Source organism: Empidonax traillii, unplaced genomic scaffold (genome assembly GCF_003031625.1).
Source record: "Empidonax traillii isolate 1590-97213 ecotype Southwest subspecies unplaced genomic scaffold, ASM303162v1 scaffold1:size7828297, whole genome shotgun sequence".
NCBI classification, from domain to species: domain Eukaryota; kingdom Metazoa; phylum Chordata; class Aves; order Passeriformes; family Tyrannidae; genus Empidonax; species Empidonax traillii.
Genome location: NW_020955194.1, coordinates 2,510,055 through 2,526,846, shown reverse-complemented (window position 1 = coordinate 2,526,846; position 16,792 = coordinate 2,510,055). Strand labels below are relative to the sequence as shown.

Sequence of the window (16,792 nt, the reverse complement as noted above, 5' to 3'; positions counted from 1 at the left end):
CTTCCTTCTCATTCCTACGCTCCCCTTCCTCCCCCCCCCCTTCCCCCCCACCCGCGCTGGGCGGTCCCGATGGTTATCTAACCCCGCGGGGGCAGCAAGAGCCCCATCTGCCGCGGCCGGGCAGCCCTCGCCCTGCGCCGCTCCGGCGAAGTAGGTCATGGAGACGGTCCTTCCCTCCCTCTCTGCCGGCTCCCCCCGCTCCCCCCCCCGCCTCACACGTGACGGGCGCCGGCAGCAGGATTAGCTGCTCCCGCTGCGCCGGGAATCCAGCCCGCAGTGCCGCACTGAGATGGCGCCGGGGCTGCGCCAGCACAGCCGGGACGGTCTTACCCCAACACGGCGGAGATCCAGCGCCGGGAGACTCACCCATCGCTTCTCTTGACGCTGGAGAGCCGCTCTTACCTTCTAAAGAGCCTTTTTTTTCGTTTGCTCTTAAATACAGAATCGTCCTTATCCCCCGCGCTGATGCTTCCATCAGCTGAAGTGATGAGATTTTTCTTTTTTAAGTGTTACATTTAAAGAGGGTGTTACGAGGCCACTCGTGTGAGAATTTTTAACAGTCTGAATGTCTCTAATAGCAGCACATGCAGCTTTGGATCCATTCATGTTGGAAGACGATTCTGTGCGTCTTAAGTAAAATTCAACTGTATTTAAAAACACCTTATTTTTCCCCAGATAAAGTTTGTAATCTTGCCATGCAGCTGCAGTAAGCTGATTCTTCAGCTTTACCAGTTCACTACCTTCTAAAACAAGTCTATACTGTGTTGGACTTAAACCTCTGACACACCAGCACTCAACACCTTTTGGAATACTTTACTGTGAGGCTGAAGGGCTTTAAAAAAAAAAAACCAAAAAAACCCAAACAAACAAAAAAAACCAAAACAAACCCAAACAACAACAAACAAACAAAAAAAAAAAAAAAACACGAAGCAAAAGTTGTATTTTCTGAAGTATTTCTAGACGTCACCTCACTTTTTGTGAGCAGTAGTTGCCTCAAACATGGAGACCACAACCTCTTAGCAATGTTAATGCAGGTAAAAGAATATCTGAGTTTCTGCAAGTAAAGTGCCCGACTGAATTGGTATTATTTAGGCTGGAGTCTCTGTAGAAAAAAAAAAAAGCCATTGATCTCAATCAGAATGTGTTTGAGTGACCTAAAACATTATTTAAAATGGCTGTTTAGCTGCAATGAGTGTGAAGCAGACAGTGAGGCTGTGGTAGTGATTTGGTGAGTGTGAGAATTCTTCTGGCCTTGCTGCTGACACTTTATGATACACCAGGAGTGCTAACTATCAGATGTAACTGGCACTGTGTAAACAAATTTCTTTGCTGCCACAGTTAGAAAACTAATTTCTTTAGGTAAGCAAAAGTGTTGGTTTGTTTTTTTTTTTTATCTTAGTATTAATTTGTCATGTAACATCTTGATATTTGTTTTATTTCTTCTAGTTTTCTGGTCTAGACTTGAATTCCTCAGACTCTCAGAGTGAAGGAAGCTCTACAAGCAGTAAGTACATGCAAATTCTCAAGCCTACAGACACAGTTTTAGAAATAAGGGATTCATAGCTGTGGAAAACATTTTTTAAAGCCAAAATTTACGGAGGCTGATGGGGGGAAATTAAAGAGGTTGCCAGTTAAACGTGCATTGGAAACACTGTGTGTCTCAGATAGGACCACTTCATTTAGCACGATACAGCATGTGAACATCTCTGAAATACTTGAGAGAACTGAGTGTTCCAGTTTTGTCTCAGATTTTCAGTTGCCTCTGAACTGGGGCTGCAAATTGTAGTAGTAATGTGGTGATCTGTCTACTCAAAACATCCAGGTGGAGTAGGAATGTTAACTCCACTGATCTTAATTCATTGAGTAGCAACTGATGTTAAAGGCTTAAGTACTTTAGGAAGAGGGAGGGAGTCTTCCAGGAATTCACATTCAGCGTGTGCCTGGTGCATTCTGATTTGCTTTGCTTAGCAGACAGATGCTTCTGGGTTTAAATGAGGAATGCTATTCAGAGGCAATTAGGTGTGGCTTCTGGTTTGATCTGAGCTGAACTGATGGGGATGGTGGAATTTAAGGGGAAGGACTGTGAGTGCCAGTACTTAAATGTCACAATGAAAATCTTCAGCTGTTCAAGTATCTGGAACCAGATTAAGCCTTAATGAGTTCTGGGAAGTTGGGCTTTGTAGACAGGGTAACACCCATAAATGTGTGTGACTTGGTCAGAGAAATAGCAAGACATCTGTGCCTTAAAAGCAGCTGCTGAAATGAATGTGCAATAACTTTATTCTTCAACTCTGAGAGAACGATACCAAGTGCTATATCAAAGCACTCTTGTTCAAAGATGCTGCAAGAGGCCTCGAGGCAGACATTTTTGCTAAGCAAAAGCTGTTGTAGACAAGAATAGCATTTCAAAATGTGCTAACACCACAGTCCTGTAACGCTGCTTTTCTTTTGTCCTTTAGAAGGCCGATACATTCCTCCTCACTTGCGGAACAGGGAAGCTTCAAAACAGGGTATGTATCAGAAATACAGTGGCAACACTTTTAACTGGTTCTTGGCCTTCTGAATGCATAGGAACAGCCTGCACAGGCTCAGACAGTGCTGCTGGAGGTGATTGTACAGACTGCTTGACTGTCCTGTGCAAAACCAGCTACTTGAGCTTTGCTCTCACTGTGCTGTTCTTGGTCCCTTTGTCAGGTCATATTCTAAGCTCAGGGTTACCGACAAAATACTCCTTTTATCTCTTTAACAATTAACTGAATAGATTTTGTGAGCACCAGTTCTTCTGCAAATGACTGTGACTTATAACTTGTAATCAGTTGTTTAGTATGGACAAACAGCACAGTTTCACTTGGTAAATGGATGGTTTACATGAAGACATGCTGTCCTTGTTTAGCTTCCTGCAGTTTTTATGGAAGGCTTAAGAGAACTTGCAGAAGGAAATGCAGGATGTTGGTGAAAGTAGTGTGAAGTACATGACCTATTTTGGTCACATGTTTACACAGGGATTTAGGCTGAGGAGCAGCTTTTTTATCTTCTACTTTAATCTCTAAACAGAACATGATACAGAAGAGAAGTTTCATGGAAGGCTTCAGTGAAGTCAATCCTGACCTCTCTGTGTAAGATACCAAGAGGGCAGGTGTTGCAGCACGTGTTGTCATCGTGTCTGGTGACTTGGGTGGATATGAGGGAAACGTTTCCTCTAACACCTAATCACTTACTGGGATGCAGCAGCTAAAACATTTTCTGCAGTGCTACAACCTAAAGGATTGTTGTTTCATAGCATGGGAGGACTTGGAGCTCACCTGTTTCTAAAGCAGTGAACTTTCACAGATTCTTTTCAATACTGCAGGAGGACAACTTCCCTTAGGAGTGGGGGGGAGGGTAATACTGCAAAAACTGCTGATAAGTCCCACAGTGTTCCACAGGAGCTATGTTCCTTTAAATCAGACCAGATGAAAAATGCTCACTCTAGTCTTGCACAATGTGAAGAAACAGATCAGTCTGGTTTTGTCTTGCTTTTATATATGCCCAAGATAGTGGATTTCTTTGGTGTTTAGGGTTTTTTTTTATTATGTAAAATAAGCATGGCCTGAAGCATCAAATGAGATTTTACCAGAGCTGAATGTTTTGGGAAAAGTAAAATGAATGGTTGGCAACAAGCTGAATGCTCTTGAAGTTCCCAATCACATTGACCTCAAATCCAGCCAGTCTTTGAAAAACCTGACCTGCTAAAGCTGAGAGGAATGTACAGGTTTCTCAAAAGCTGGTTTGTGAATATCTGTTTTTGTATAGATATCTGGTCTTTATGTGGTGATTTGTACCAAACTCCAATTTGTTTTGTGGATATTAGATATGGCAGGGATACTTTAGTCAAGTTTGAGTGCCTGTCATGACCTGTTCTATATAGGACTGTCCATGGCACTTCTTTGTGCAAGACCAGATTTCAGACACTGAATCGTATTGTGTGATCACCTGAGGCTTCTCTGGACACTTCAGACTTTACTCTTGCAGAAATGTAAACAAGTCATGAGGCTTAAATTTGGCTCGTGGTTTGTTCAATTAACAGAACTTTGGCTGCCAACTTTCCTTGGTAAACGATCAAAAATTTCCTTTAAACCTGGTTGAGTGTTGTGTCACTGACCTCCTGACAAGGTTCATAACTGCTGAATGGAAAAACTACAGTTCCACTTCAGGCTCCTATTGGAAGCAAAGAGAGCATCATAAGTAGGGGGCTATGAAGCTGAGCTACTTTGTAGAGTGGATTTAAGTCTGTTACACAGTTGTACTTTGATAAAAGTAATGTTTGCCTTTGTTATTTACACTAAATCAAGGGTTTTTTTCCTTTTGCTACATAGAATCTGTTCTGTATTTTGGTTGCTGCTTGGAATTTTTTACAGATGTTTTAAAGTGTAGACATGAACAAGCAACAGGCAAAAAAGAACTTCTGTGATAGTGTTTGACTGTACAACAAATTCTTGATGCAGCCTTGCAAGGGTAGTAACCTGATAAAATTTTGATGGATACAAAAGTTAAACTACTTAAACATTACTGTACATTACTGTAGTGTACTATTAGTAGAGCTGAGTTGTGTGTCAGTAATCCAGTACAGTTGTCTTGCTCACATACCACAACTGTACATACTTCTGTGAAAGTGTTAAATAAGTACTATTGCGTTCAAAACTTTAAAAAAAGGTTTCTTTCCTGTGTGATGGTGTTTGAACACGCTCTGGAAACAGAGTGTGTGCACATGGGGTTGTCACTTTGCTCTGTAGTTGATGATGGGATCGTAATTCACAGGCATGACTGAAGTTGCACAATGTGCTTACTCACAGCTAAATAGGAAATTGCTTAAGGCAGTGGACATGAAAAAATAGCTGTACTTTGTGTTCATGAAGAGCATCTTTGTGATTCCAGTGGGTATTGACTAGAAGTGCTTTCTTCAACTGACCCCTTCCGTTCATCTGCAGATCTGCCCTGCCCTAAACTGATCTACTGCCTTTGTAAATGGGGAACAAGGCAGTACAGAACTGTGGAAAATAACAGCCTGCCTAAAAATGATGTCCTTAGGTTATGTAATGGCGTTTTTCAGCTGTTGAAACTCAATATGCAAGGCTGCCTGGTCTAAGGTGTCTTCCCTGAGCTCAACTTGATACCACTAAAGCTTCTTGTTGTGTTATTTTTCTGTTAAACTTCCTGGAAGCTGCTCTTGGATATTTAAAGTCTAATCTGATCTATAGCAGATCAAAGAGTAGATATTGGAACTCATCTGAAAGGTCTCATGGAACCTAAAGTATTCTATGACTTGTTCCTCCCAGTTTTAAAAAAGTGATGATTGGCTGCTGCACCTGGAAGCTTTTCAAGTCAGCTGGCAGTGACTTGTGTTAAGAGTGTCAGGAAATAAGAATTAAAATTGTGGTTGAGGGAGAAGCATTGACAACTAACATTGTTCATAGGTGTAAAAAGTACAAAATTGCTCTGGAAGTTGATAAACTTGGTGAATTCCAGACTTAACCCCTTTGGTGAGAACTGTGCTGGATGGAGTTATACAGGTTCTTACTTACTATGCCTTGACATTTTAAGGAATTTTCTGATAATTCTTGCATGGTCTTGTAATCATTCTCTTGACTTTACAGCAGTCACTCTGGGATTTGTTACATTTATGTCTGATTCTAGTTTGCCAGTGGTTTTCTAAATCCTGACTGTTCTGCCAGCCAGTTACGTAGAATTGACTTGTATGGCCTGGACCTCTTCTGTGCCATGGGAATGCCAAACTAAAAGGTGAACTAGTAAAGCAGGGAATATATATTTATTTGGTCTAAAAGTTGCTGCACTACCTTAAAGAAAATTTTGTCAAGGTACCAGCTTCAGAAATGGGTGCAGTAACAGGCTTGTTTTGAAGGCTTTCTGGAGCATAAAATTTTCACTCCTTTTTGGAACTTTTCAGGCTTAGTAGATGATCTTTAGTTCTGGCCAGCCCAATTTTTTTCTCTTTTGAGGAATTAGATAAGGATATTCCTGAAGATGGCTGTGTCAGTTCCACTGCTGTTAGATCTCTTGGCAGGATGACATACCCCAAGATTTGTAGCGGGGTTGGGAAGTTACTCATAATAAAATCTGGAATCAGATGCCTGCTGAACTAAAATAACTTTGAATGTTTAAGAAGTGATTATGGTATTCCTGATATTCTGTCAGTAATCTCTCTGTGTGAAGTTAGTAATAATAATAATGGATTATTTTTACTGTCTGTTTCAGTTATCCAGACAAATTAATTATAGTTATCACACTGGTTTTAAAAGTTCTGTTGTGACCAGTGCATTTCTGGATTCTGGGGAGTAGAATTTCTTGTTTTTAAAAAGAGTGGGGAGATGGGAAATAAAACCCTAAATTTTAAAGAACATCTAAAAAATTAGGGCACTTGTGGTAGCAAAGCTTTTTTCCAAGAGACTGGGGCCTAGAACAGCCCCTTTCTTTGGAATAATTTTGTTTTGTGATTGCTTTTATTGTCCGATGAATAGGTCTTGACTGGTTTTGTGCTGTGGAGCTGGCAAAGCATGTGCACTTACAGGGGTGACGTTATTTGTTTTTCTGTTCCATTATTTCACTTGCTCTCTGGTGGAATCGTGTAGCTTAGACTGGTTGGGTCACGTTTTCAAACTTGAGAAGGTTGGACCTCTGAAACAGAATTTGTAATTTCTTAGTCCAGTGCCAGAATGATGTTTAATGCTTCCTGTTTCTGCTGCCTCCCAGGTAGCTGAATAGAAGGGAGGCTTTTTACATAATGGTATTGGCAAATTGAGGTGCTGATACTTTGTTTTACTCTGTGTAGATCATATTGCTTTGTCTACTTGCAGTGTAATAAAACAGTGTATCTTCTGACGTATGTCTAATTCAAGGGTAATACCGTTTGTTGATCTCCACCGGGGGCCTTGTTAACCTCCAAAAATTAGAGACATAGTCAAGAATTTCTGTTGGGTAGAGAATGTGAGACTTGACAAGACTTAATGTCTTCATTTTTCTTCTGGTACCCATCTTGCCAGAGTAGGCATATTAATTATTAGTACTAAGGCATGTGCAAGTTTTTAAAAAAACAAACATACTTGAACGTGAGTGGAGGACTTTCAGTAAGTTCTGATGGGTGATGAGAAATGCTTAGTCCCTCGTTGAGTAAGTCTTAACATCCATACTGCATAACTCCCTTCTTGAAGGACTGCAGTCCCTGTAGAGCTTCCAGTGAAGATGTCCTGGACAGAACTTGTATTTTCTTGTAAGAACCTGGCCTGTGTAATGGGTGGCTAAAATACTCTTTCCCTTGCAGGGTTTGACAGTGGTGGCTGGAGTTCCAGGCGGGACAAGGATGCGTACAGCAGCTTCGGAGCACGGTCCGACCGCGACGCAAAGTCGAGCTTCTTCGACCGTGGAACTGGATCGAGAGGAGGAAGGCAAGTTCTTCTGTGTCTGGTGGTACATAGGAAGTCTGTCTCAGTTCTAGTGCTGCACCTGTAATCTTGGTGTCAAAATTAGAGTCTAGGTGTGAACAACACGATAAGGTAGGAGGAGCCTGGGAGGGGAGGAGAGAGGGAGAGAACCTTGCCTTTAAATCTACATGATTTCAAGGGTGGGCAACTTGCATGTGTTGAAAAATGTGCCCTGTAGTCTGCCACCAGCCACTCAGTGCAGCTGTAGAGACCGGCTGAGTTCAGCATTTCACCAGAAAAGTGCCAGGTGGGTGGCTGCTTCCAAAAGAAGAGCTGTTGAAAGCACAACAAGACAACATCAAAATGGATTTTTTTTTTTTTTGAATTTTAATTTAAGTATTTTTTTATTGTTTAAAAGGTGTAGTTAATAAAACTGGGTGAGACTCTTGCAGGTTCTCTGCCTTACTTGATCAGTCTTACACACATCATGCGTTGTATGCACAAGTGTGGTGAGAGTGACCTTTATCGACTAGTAAAGCTGACGTTAGTCCTGTATCCAGACTTTTCTCAAACATGATTTACCAGGCCAAAATCTAAACAGTTGAGGTAAGGACTTCTTCCACCTTCTTTCCGAGTCAGTGAAACAGGTGAGCTCCCTCTTTATGAAATAATTATGTGACGTGTAATTGAGGTATTTGGTCACATGTTGCGGTGGGGGAATAAAGAAACAAATTGCAGCACTTACAGGTTTTGTCTGGACGTGGGAGACCTGTGGAAAATGAGGCAGAGGACGGGGCGGGGGGAGTTCAGTAGAGTGCTTCTCAGGAGGTGTAAGCAGAGCTCCCTGAAAAAGAAAATGTCAAAGACTGAGCGACTTGGCATTGCAGCTCTACTGGCAGAAGACTGATTGTTTGCATTTGTTACGCTTAACCAAATAAGACTGGTGATAACAAGGTTCACTGTGTTAAGCCAAACTGAGCCTTGAAGTCACAACAAACTCTCCTGTCTGGCACAGAATAACATGACCTGGTCTGATGGCTGGGACTAACTTCTGTTCTTAGGTCGAGAAGCAAGTACAGATAATCTGATGACTGAGTTGCTCCCTGCTGGTGTGTGTAATACACAGAGCACACGCTGCTATGTTGTTACACCTTTGATTTTTGCATGTGGAAAACCCCTGATGCCTGGGAGTGGTGGCCTGATACTGTTGCTGTGTTTAGATACGAGGAGCGAGGCAGAGGGGGTGACTACGATCGCAGCGGCTTTGGAAGATTTGACCGTGGCGGGAACAGCCGCTGGTGTGACAAATCAGATGAAGATGACTGGTCAAAGCCTCTGCCCCCGAGTGAACGCCTGGAGCAGTAAGTAATGGAATAGCATAAATTCACGTGGCAGGGCCATTGGATAATTCTAGCAAGTAAAATACTGTCTCCTCTTTTTAGGGAGCTCTTTTCAGGAAGCAATACTGGCATTAACTTTGAGAAATATGATGATATTCCTGTTGAAGCAACAGGCAGCAACTGTCCTCCACATATTGAGAGCGTAAGTTTTCTTAACATCTCTTTTGTTACTGTATAATATTGACAGTTTTGCACGTGAAACTTGATGTCTTGCTGTCTGGAGTTTATAGAGGAAAGGAAACACCGTCCTGCCTTCCTGCAGCTCATCTACTTTGCAGAGGAGGGTTGCATATGATGAACTAAGTTGTGGGAGAAGCTGTGGAAGCTTTTTCATTTAAAACTAGTAGCTTACTTTGTGACTTGTCCTTAAACAGGAAACCTGTGAAGAAGTAGAATTGCTTGGAGGTGCTCTTTTGGGAGCAGCTGCTAAAGCATAGACACTGTTTTGGACTAGGCATTGTGTGCTATGTAGTCTGCCCTTCAAGCTTGGCTGGCTTTTTAAGAATTGCTTAGAAGACTGGACTAAGTATCTGTGTAACTCTGAGTAACCAGCTTTTGAGTATCTGTGAACTTCATAGGCAAGTTCTATAGGAAGAGCTGAAACAAAAGCTACCTTATAAATAACTTCTTAAATTGAATAATATGTTACATGGTGACTGACATCCCGATCTTACTTATTTTAAATCTTACAGTTCAGTGATGTTGACATGGGAGAAATTATAATGGGAAACATTGAACTCACACGCTACACCCGTCCTACTCCAGTCCAGAAACATGCAATACCTATTATTAAAGAAAAAAGAGACTTAATGGCCTGTGCTCAAACAGGTAAGTTGGTAACTGTTTACTACTCAGTCTCAGAGTGGAGTCTTGCATTTCTTCGGGTAAGAGGTCTGTACCAGTAGTACAACCTCTTGTGCACTGAAATATCCACAGTGTGGAAAGCTAATTAGATTTAGCCTTGCATCTGCTTTAGATGTGGCTTGACTGGGTTTACTGTGTTCATCCTGAGAGAAATGTTCATGTCTTGAGCCACATTCCCTTCAGGGTTTTGCTCAGTGTGCTCCAGTGGTGTAGGCAGTATCCATATACCAGTGCAGGGGTTACTGGGAATATGACACTGATACAGGGTTTGTGCTGGATTTGACATTAACTCCTGATAATACTAATTTGTATTCTTTTAGGGTCTGGGAAAACAGCTGCATTTCTTCTACCGATACTGAGCCAGATATATGCAGATGGTCCAGGTGATGCCTTGAGAGCCATGAAGGCAAGTATTCAAATACCCAGTCCTGGATAAGCTGTGGCCAGTGTGTGTGTTTTTGTCCTGTGTGCTCTTGCCTGCTACTGAACACAATAGGTGGTCTTAAGTATCATCATCATCATTGGTATGATAGGCAATCTTCTCACCTTCTAAAAGACTTTAGGTGTTTCCCTTAAAAGGAAACAGACTGTGGATAGCTTTTTTTTCTACCTAAAGAGTTGATATGCATAACTGTCAAGAATTTTTTTTTTGTCTTTGTTGTTGTATAAGCTTAAAAGACACTTCCCTTGCTTCAGGGTAGGAAGTAACAGATTTTATGGCTATTATTTCTCTGCTGCTCAAGTTTGGGATGGCAGTGCAGGTTGTAGGTACCAGGATTGTGCAGCTGTTGCTGGACTAAGCCACAACTGTACCTTGGGTCATGTAGTAGTCATCTTCAGATGAAGTGCTTAAGTGGGCTCTCAACCATTTATTTTCTTTCATGTTAAGACAGACTTGGTGATCTGTCTTGAATAGTGTCTGTAGTAGATGTTTTCTTTCTTGTGTTTGGGGAACTCATTCCAAGTATTTTTTTTCTTTCAGGAGAACGGAAGGTATGGCCGCCGTAAGCAATATCCAATCTCACTGGTCTTGGCTCCCACTAGAGAACTGGCTGTGCAGATCTATGAGGAAGCCAGAAAGGTGAATTTTGGAGCTCATTATTAGAGCATAGCTTGAGTAGAGTTGTCCTTGGAGCTAATTCAGTTTGTTTTGCAGTTTGCATACCGCTCCAGAGTTCGCCCCTGCGTTGTGTACGGTGGTGCAGACATTGGTCAGCAGATCCGTGACTTGGAACGTGGATGTCACTTGCTTGTAGCAACTCCAGGACGACTGGTTGACATGATGGAGAGGGGAAAGATTGGGCTGGATTTCTGCAAGTAAGTGTTGCTTGTCTGTAATACAAATGACTTTAAGAAGGGTCTAGTTAAGGACCTTAAGTTGCAGCTTTTGGGTTGTCTGGTTGAGGACTTGTAACCAGTACAGACACTAGACCACAGCTTACAGAAAGAAGCTCTGAAGAAGCTTTTTTTATTGCTTTGTAGGTACTTAGTGCTTGATGAAGCTGACAGAATGCTTGACATGGGGTTCGAACCTCAAATTCGTCGAATTGTTGAACAAGATACAATGCCACCAAAGGGGGTTCGCCATACCATGATGTTCAGTGCTACTTTCCCCAAGGAAATCCAGGTACTTTACATGAGTTTACGCACTTCATAAGCTCATAAGACCAAACCGATCTCAACTCTGGAAGGGAGGGAATGCACTGATTTGATTTTTATTTTTTCTCCTTCCCCTTTTTAGATGCTTGCTCGTGACTTCCTTGATGAATACATCTTCCTGGCTGTTGGCAGAGTAGGTTCTACATCTGAGAATATCACGCAGAAAGTAGTGTGGGTGGAAGAGTCAGACAAACGATCATTTCTGCTCGACCTGCTAAATGCCACAGGTAAAGACCAACTTCAGAAAAGCAAATAAGACAAAATTCAGATGAGGCAAAATCTAATCACTCAAGTAAAAAGTATTGATTAGGTCAATGAAAGGGTATTTCCTTAACAGCCATTGAATGTATTGCCCTGGCTAAATGCCAGTATTGAGTTGATGTAAGCATATCTTAGTGAAAAATGAGGAGGGACATCCTCAGCGACCTCACTTCAAAATAAATGAGCAGAGAATTGAGATTGCCTATTACCAGTTGGTGGAGCCAGGTATTTCTGCACATTTTCTTCTGCTAACCTGTGCTTTAATTGTTGTTAGGCAAAGATTCCTTGACTCTGGTGTTCGTGGAAACTAAAAAGGGGGCAGATGCTCTTGAGGACTTCCTGTACCATGAAGGATATGCCTGTACAAGTATTCATGGAGACCGTTCCCAGAGAGACAGAGAGGAAGCGCTGCACCAGTTCCGCTCCGGCAAGAGCCCCATTCTTGTTGCCACAGCAGTAAGTGAAATGTATAAAACTTGGACATGGAAGCCTCTTTACTTGGCCTGTGCAGTTTTACTGTATTTCAAGACTTTATTTAATCCTTTAACCACTAGGTAGCAGCAAGAGGACTGGATATCTCAAATGTAAAGCACGTCATAAACTTCGACTTGCCAAGCGATATTGAGGAGTACGTACATCGTATTGGTCGTACAGGCCGTGTAGGAAACCTTGGTGAGTGTGACCTAGAATTTCCATAGCAGAGTTGACAGGTGTAATAACGTTGGCTAAGTAGCAAATAACTAACTTCATCAGAGAAGCCCATGTGCTGCTTTCTGTGACCAAAAGCTGGCTACTGCTGTCTAGCCAGTGTGGGAAGTAACCAGTACCTTTGGCAGTGTTCTTGTTGTCACTAAAAGGCTCTTATGCCATGTGTAAGACTGGTGTCTTCTGTGTCTGTCAGTAAGCAGTCAGGGGGTCGTGAGTAGCTGTGGTGGTCTCAGGCTTGGCTGTATGGAAGTGGAGTGTGGAATGGGTTTAAGTGCTGCGCTGTACTTGCACTGTCTCTAGCTAAAACTGAATGTTCGCTTCAGGTCTTGCCACCTCATTCTTCAATGAGAGGAACATAAACATTACAAAGGACTTGCTTGATCTTCTTGTGGAGGCTAAGCAAGAAGTGCCATCTTGGCTGGAGAACATGGCTTACGAACAGCATCACAAAGGAGGAGGCAGCCGTGGCCGATCCAAGAGGTAACAGGCACAACTTTGGCTAAAGGTGTCTGCTTGATCCTTTTGAAAGGCAGCTCTGTGACTTGTTTGCAGTCTGAAAATACAGCTAGAGGAAGACAGACTAGTGCAGTATAAACTGAGTTAGGTGCATGCAAACGTGACAGCTGGTTTTGTTCTATCATAAGTTAACCCATAAGACTTCTTTTTTAAGCAGGCAGGCAGATACAGCTGAGGTAGAATGACATCAGCAAAAATTCCTTTAGAACTTTGTGAAAGCATTTACAAAACACACACAGAGATGTACCTTAAGCAGCTGTTTTGATGTTTAGGAGAAGGTGAAACAGAACAGGAAAGTCATGCTTTTCTACTGTGTGAGAAATGGTCATAAACGCATCAGATAAACACTAAGATATGTTTGGAAGTTCCGTAGAACAGAGATTGCACTGAGTGAAATACCACCAGAACCCCAGGAAGTAATTCTTAGTGTACAGGGCAAGTTTACCACGATCCTGCTTGAAGAGTAAATTTTCCTTTGCCATCCTGAATGCCCCTTCCGGGTAGCGTTGGGATGTGTATAAAGTGTGCTGAGCTCAACACTGGTGCTGGCTGTTGGTAACCATAGTTAAGAAACCAAGTACCCGAATCTCAATGTGTGCAGTGCTTCAAGTGCCACTGGCTTTACTCAAGTGTTCGTGTGTGTGTTCCCCTCTGCAGCAGCCGGTTCAGCGGAGGGTTTGGTGCCAGGGACTACCGAACGAGCAGCGGTTTTGGCAGCAGCAGCTCCAGCAGCAGCCGATCAACCAGCAGCCGCAGCGGAGGGAGTGGCAGCAGAGGGTTTGGAGGTAAGAGAAACGGGGCAGACGGTGGGGAGATATAAAAAATGCTTGCTGGGGTAAAGCTTCTGGAGCTAATCTTTAAGTGCAAGGTCTTCTGGTGACTGTTACGCAAAGTTTCAGCATCGTCCTTAGGTCTGGGCCAGTGGAAGTTACCTGACTGATGGGTTTGGTGCTATGTACCTTACCAGCATTTTAGTTTAATGTTGTGCGTTCGACAGTACTTCTGGGTGGGTTTCTTGGATAGGCAGTAGGTATCTGGGCTGTTTTCTTGTGAAGGTACAAGTCTTTAGCGGGTTAATTAAGCATCACTTTCTCTTGCCTTTCATAGGTGGTGGCTATGGAGGCTTCTACAACAGTGATGGATATGGAGGAAACTATAACTCCCAGGGGGTGGACTGGTGGGGCAACTGATCTGCTTGCAGCAGATACTCCACCAAACAAGCTAATATGGAAACCACATGTAACTTAGCCAGACTATACCTTGTGTAGCTTCAAGAACTCGCAGTACATTACCAGCTGTGATTCTCCACTGAAATTTTTTTTAAGGGAGCTCAAGGTCACAAGATGGAAATAAAGGAACAAGTAGCCCTATCTCGAAGGTGGTTTTGAAGACTCTTATTGCTGTAGTCAGGATTAACTCCCCTCCCACCCATCCCCACCCAGAAACTGCATTTATGATTTTGTGACTGAGGATCATTTGTTTGTTAATGTACTGTGCCTTTAACTTTAGACAACTTTTATTTTGATGTCCTGTTGGCTCAGTAATGCTCAAGATATCAATTGTTTTGACAAAATAAAAATTACTGAACTTGGGCTAAAATCAAACCTTGGCACACAGGTGTGATACAACTTAAACAGGAATCACCGATTCATCCATAATATTACAAAGAAAAACTTATGCGGTAGCCTGCATTAGGGCTTTTGGTATCTGCAGATTTGAAAAATAAAACATCTTGAAGCATATCAATGCAATTAGTTTCTAATGTGGCAAAACTGTACTAAGTTAAAGTTCTGATTTGCTCACTCTATCCTGGATAGGTACTTAGAACCTGATAGCCTTTAATAAGCCATTCCAGTCATGATGAGATGATGTATGGATACATGCATACATTAAAAGCACTGTTTTTGAAGTTAATGCAAGTAAATACAGCAATTCCTTTTTCAATATTTAGGCAGATCATTAATGTGAGCTAGCCAAACGTGGGCAGAACATTACAGGGAACGTTTAAAGGTCTGATAACTTGAAATAGTTTTTAGGAGAATTCATCTATTTAGACTTTTTAAAAATGCCTGCCATAGGAAATTGAAATGGTAGAATGGCTGACCATGGCAGTGATTGGTCCTCCTCAAGGGCCTGACTGAATTTTTGGTCTAATAACGCATGCTAGTGTTGATGTTTTTTGGTCAAGAGGGTATGAACAGGAAGAATTATGCAGCAGGCTTTATTTTAATGCAGATTCACATTACTCTGTTCAAGCTGCGTGGAGATGTTAAACTGGCTTACTGTAGACTTTGTAAAATGGCTCCAGAAGAGTAACAAACAAACCTGAGATCACAGAGGTTGGAAATGTACATAAACTGCACAAGGTTTCAATTCTGCTATTAAAGTGCAGTTTTAGTCAGTTTTAGTTGCATAGGTTTCCATTGTATTTATAGTCTGTTTATGCTAAATCTGGCCAAAGATAAGTATTGTCCACCAGAAAAATGCCTCTGCCACTTGGAATTTCTGTGCTAACTTTGCGGCCAGAGCATTTAACAACTAATCTACAGTGGCATAGGAAAATGGCAAAAATCTCCTAAAGTGCAATAGATTTTTTCAAGTGTATTGTGCCTTGTTCTAAAACTTTTATTAAGTAGGTGCACTTGACAGTATTGAGGTCATTTGTTATGGTGCTATTTCAAGTCTAGGTTTAGGCCCTTGTACATTTTGCCCATAACTTTTTACAAAATACTTCTTTTATTGCACATTCAGAGAATTTTATATATGTCTTGTGTGCGTGTCCTTAACTTCCAATCTTATTTTGTCTCTTGGAGATTGAACGCAGCTTGTTTAAGGAGAAGGAAATAGATTCTAAAACTTATTTGGGACCATGGGAATGATAGCTGGGAAGAAAACTATTTGCACACGACAGATTTCTAGATACTTTTTGCTGCTAGTTTTGTGTAATATTTATTGAACATTTTTGACAAATATTTATTTTTGTAAGCCTAAAAGTGATTCTTTGAAAGTTTAAAGAAACTTGACCAAAAGACAGTACAAAAACACTGGCACTTGAATGTTGAATGTCACCGTATGCGTGAAATTATATATTTCGGGGTAGTGTGAGCTTTTAATGTTTAAGTCATATTAAACTCTTAAGTCAAATTAAGCAGACCCGGCATTGGCAGTATAGCCATAACTTTCTGATAGTAAAACAAAAATTGGCAACTTAAAATTAAACATGCCAAGGTTTTGATACACTTGTCTTAAGATATTTATGAAACACTTCTAAACACTGATGTGAAGTGTCCAGATTCTCAGATGTTTGTTGCGTGAGTTTTGTTTAGTTGTGTGTTTTTTTTTTTTTTTCAGTGAATGTCTGGCACATTGCAATCCTCAAACATGTGGTTATCTTTGTTGTATTGGCATAATCAGTGACTTGTGCATTTTAGCAAGTTTTATATCAGCCAGCAATATTTTCAGTTCAGATACAAGGATTCAAAACAGTATGCAAGAATGGATTTAAACTTGCTGAATGTGAAAATTGAACTTCAAGTCACTGTAGGTTTAGAATTGCTTATTGTATTAGTTTAGATGCTAGCACTGCATGTGCTGTGCATATTCTTGATTTTATTAAAATAAAAAAGTTGAACTGCACAGTCTACTCATTTGTGAAGCGTCACTCCTGGTTTATGAGGTCTGTAGCCCCAGCAGTCCCATTCCCGTGCAGCTCTGGCAGCAGGTGACTCTAGTGTGGTGCACGTCAGCGTGGTGGCAGATGGCAGCTCAGGGTTACAGCTGAAATACCAGCCCAAAATAACCCGGGCCCTGCAGTGCTGGCTTGTTGTGCGAGTTGAGGTGCCAGCAGAGCAGTGGTGGCACAGACGACGAGACAACCTCCCTTTTCTTCTTATCAGGTTCAGATGTAACAACCTAAAATCTTTGTGGCCTCACACTCAGCCTTGATCCCTCAGCTGCTCAAAGGTTAAG

The 16,792-nt window shown here is 41.7% G+C and overlaps 1 protein-coding gene across 1 annotated transcript in view; it reads left to right on the top strand.

The window, feature by feature from the left end:
• The window catches only part of DDX3X (DEAD-box helicase 3 X-linked), a 17,265-nt gene extending 799 nt beyond the window's left edge, over positions 1-16,466 (top strand). Inside the window, exons 2-17 of the mRNA XM_027883995.1 lie at positions 1,447-1,504; positions 2,460-2,510; positions 7,316-7,439; positions 8,636-8,776; positions 8,858-8,957; positions 9,508-9,643; positions 10,000-10,085; positions 10,662-10,760; positions 10,836-10,996; positions 11,162-11,306; positions 11,421-11,565; positions 11,874-12,055; positions 12,154-12,271; positions 12,631-12,787; positions 13,481-13,608; positions 13,931-16,466. Coding sequence (XP_027739796.1) covers positions 1,447-1,504; positions 2,460-2,510; positions 7,316-7,439; positions 8,636-8,776; positions 8,858-8,957; positions 9,508-9,643; positions 10,000-10,085; positions 10,662-10,760; positions 10,836-10,996; positions 11,162-11,306; positions 11,421-11,565; positions 11,874-12,055; positions 12,154-12,271; positions 12,631-12,787; positions 13,481-13,608; positions 13,931-14,013 — 1,914 coding nt within the window. The 3' untranslated portion in view covers positions 14,014-16,466. The remainder of the gene's footprint in view (positions 1-1,446; positions 1,505-2,459; positions 2,511-7,315; positions 7,440-8,635; positions 8,777-8,857; positions 8,958-9,507; positions 9,644-9,999; positions 10,086-10,661; positions 10,761-10,835; positions 10,997-11,161; positions 11,307-11,420; positions 11,566-11,873; positions 12,056-12,153; positions 12,272-12,630; positions 12,788-13,480; positions 13,609-13,930) is intronic.
• Positions 16,467-16,792: the final 326 nt, after the last annotated feature.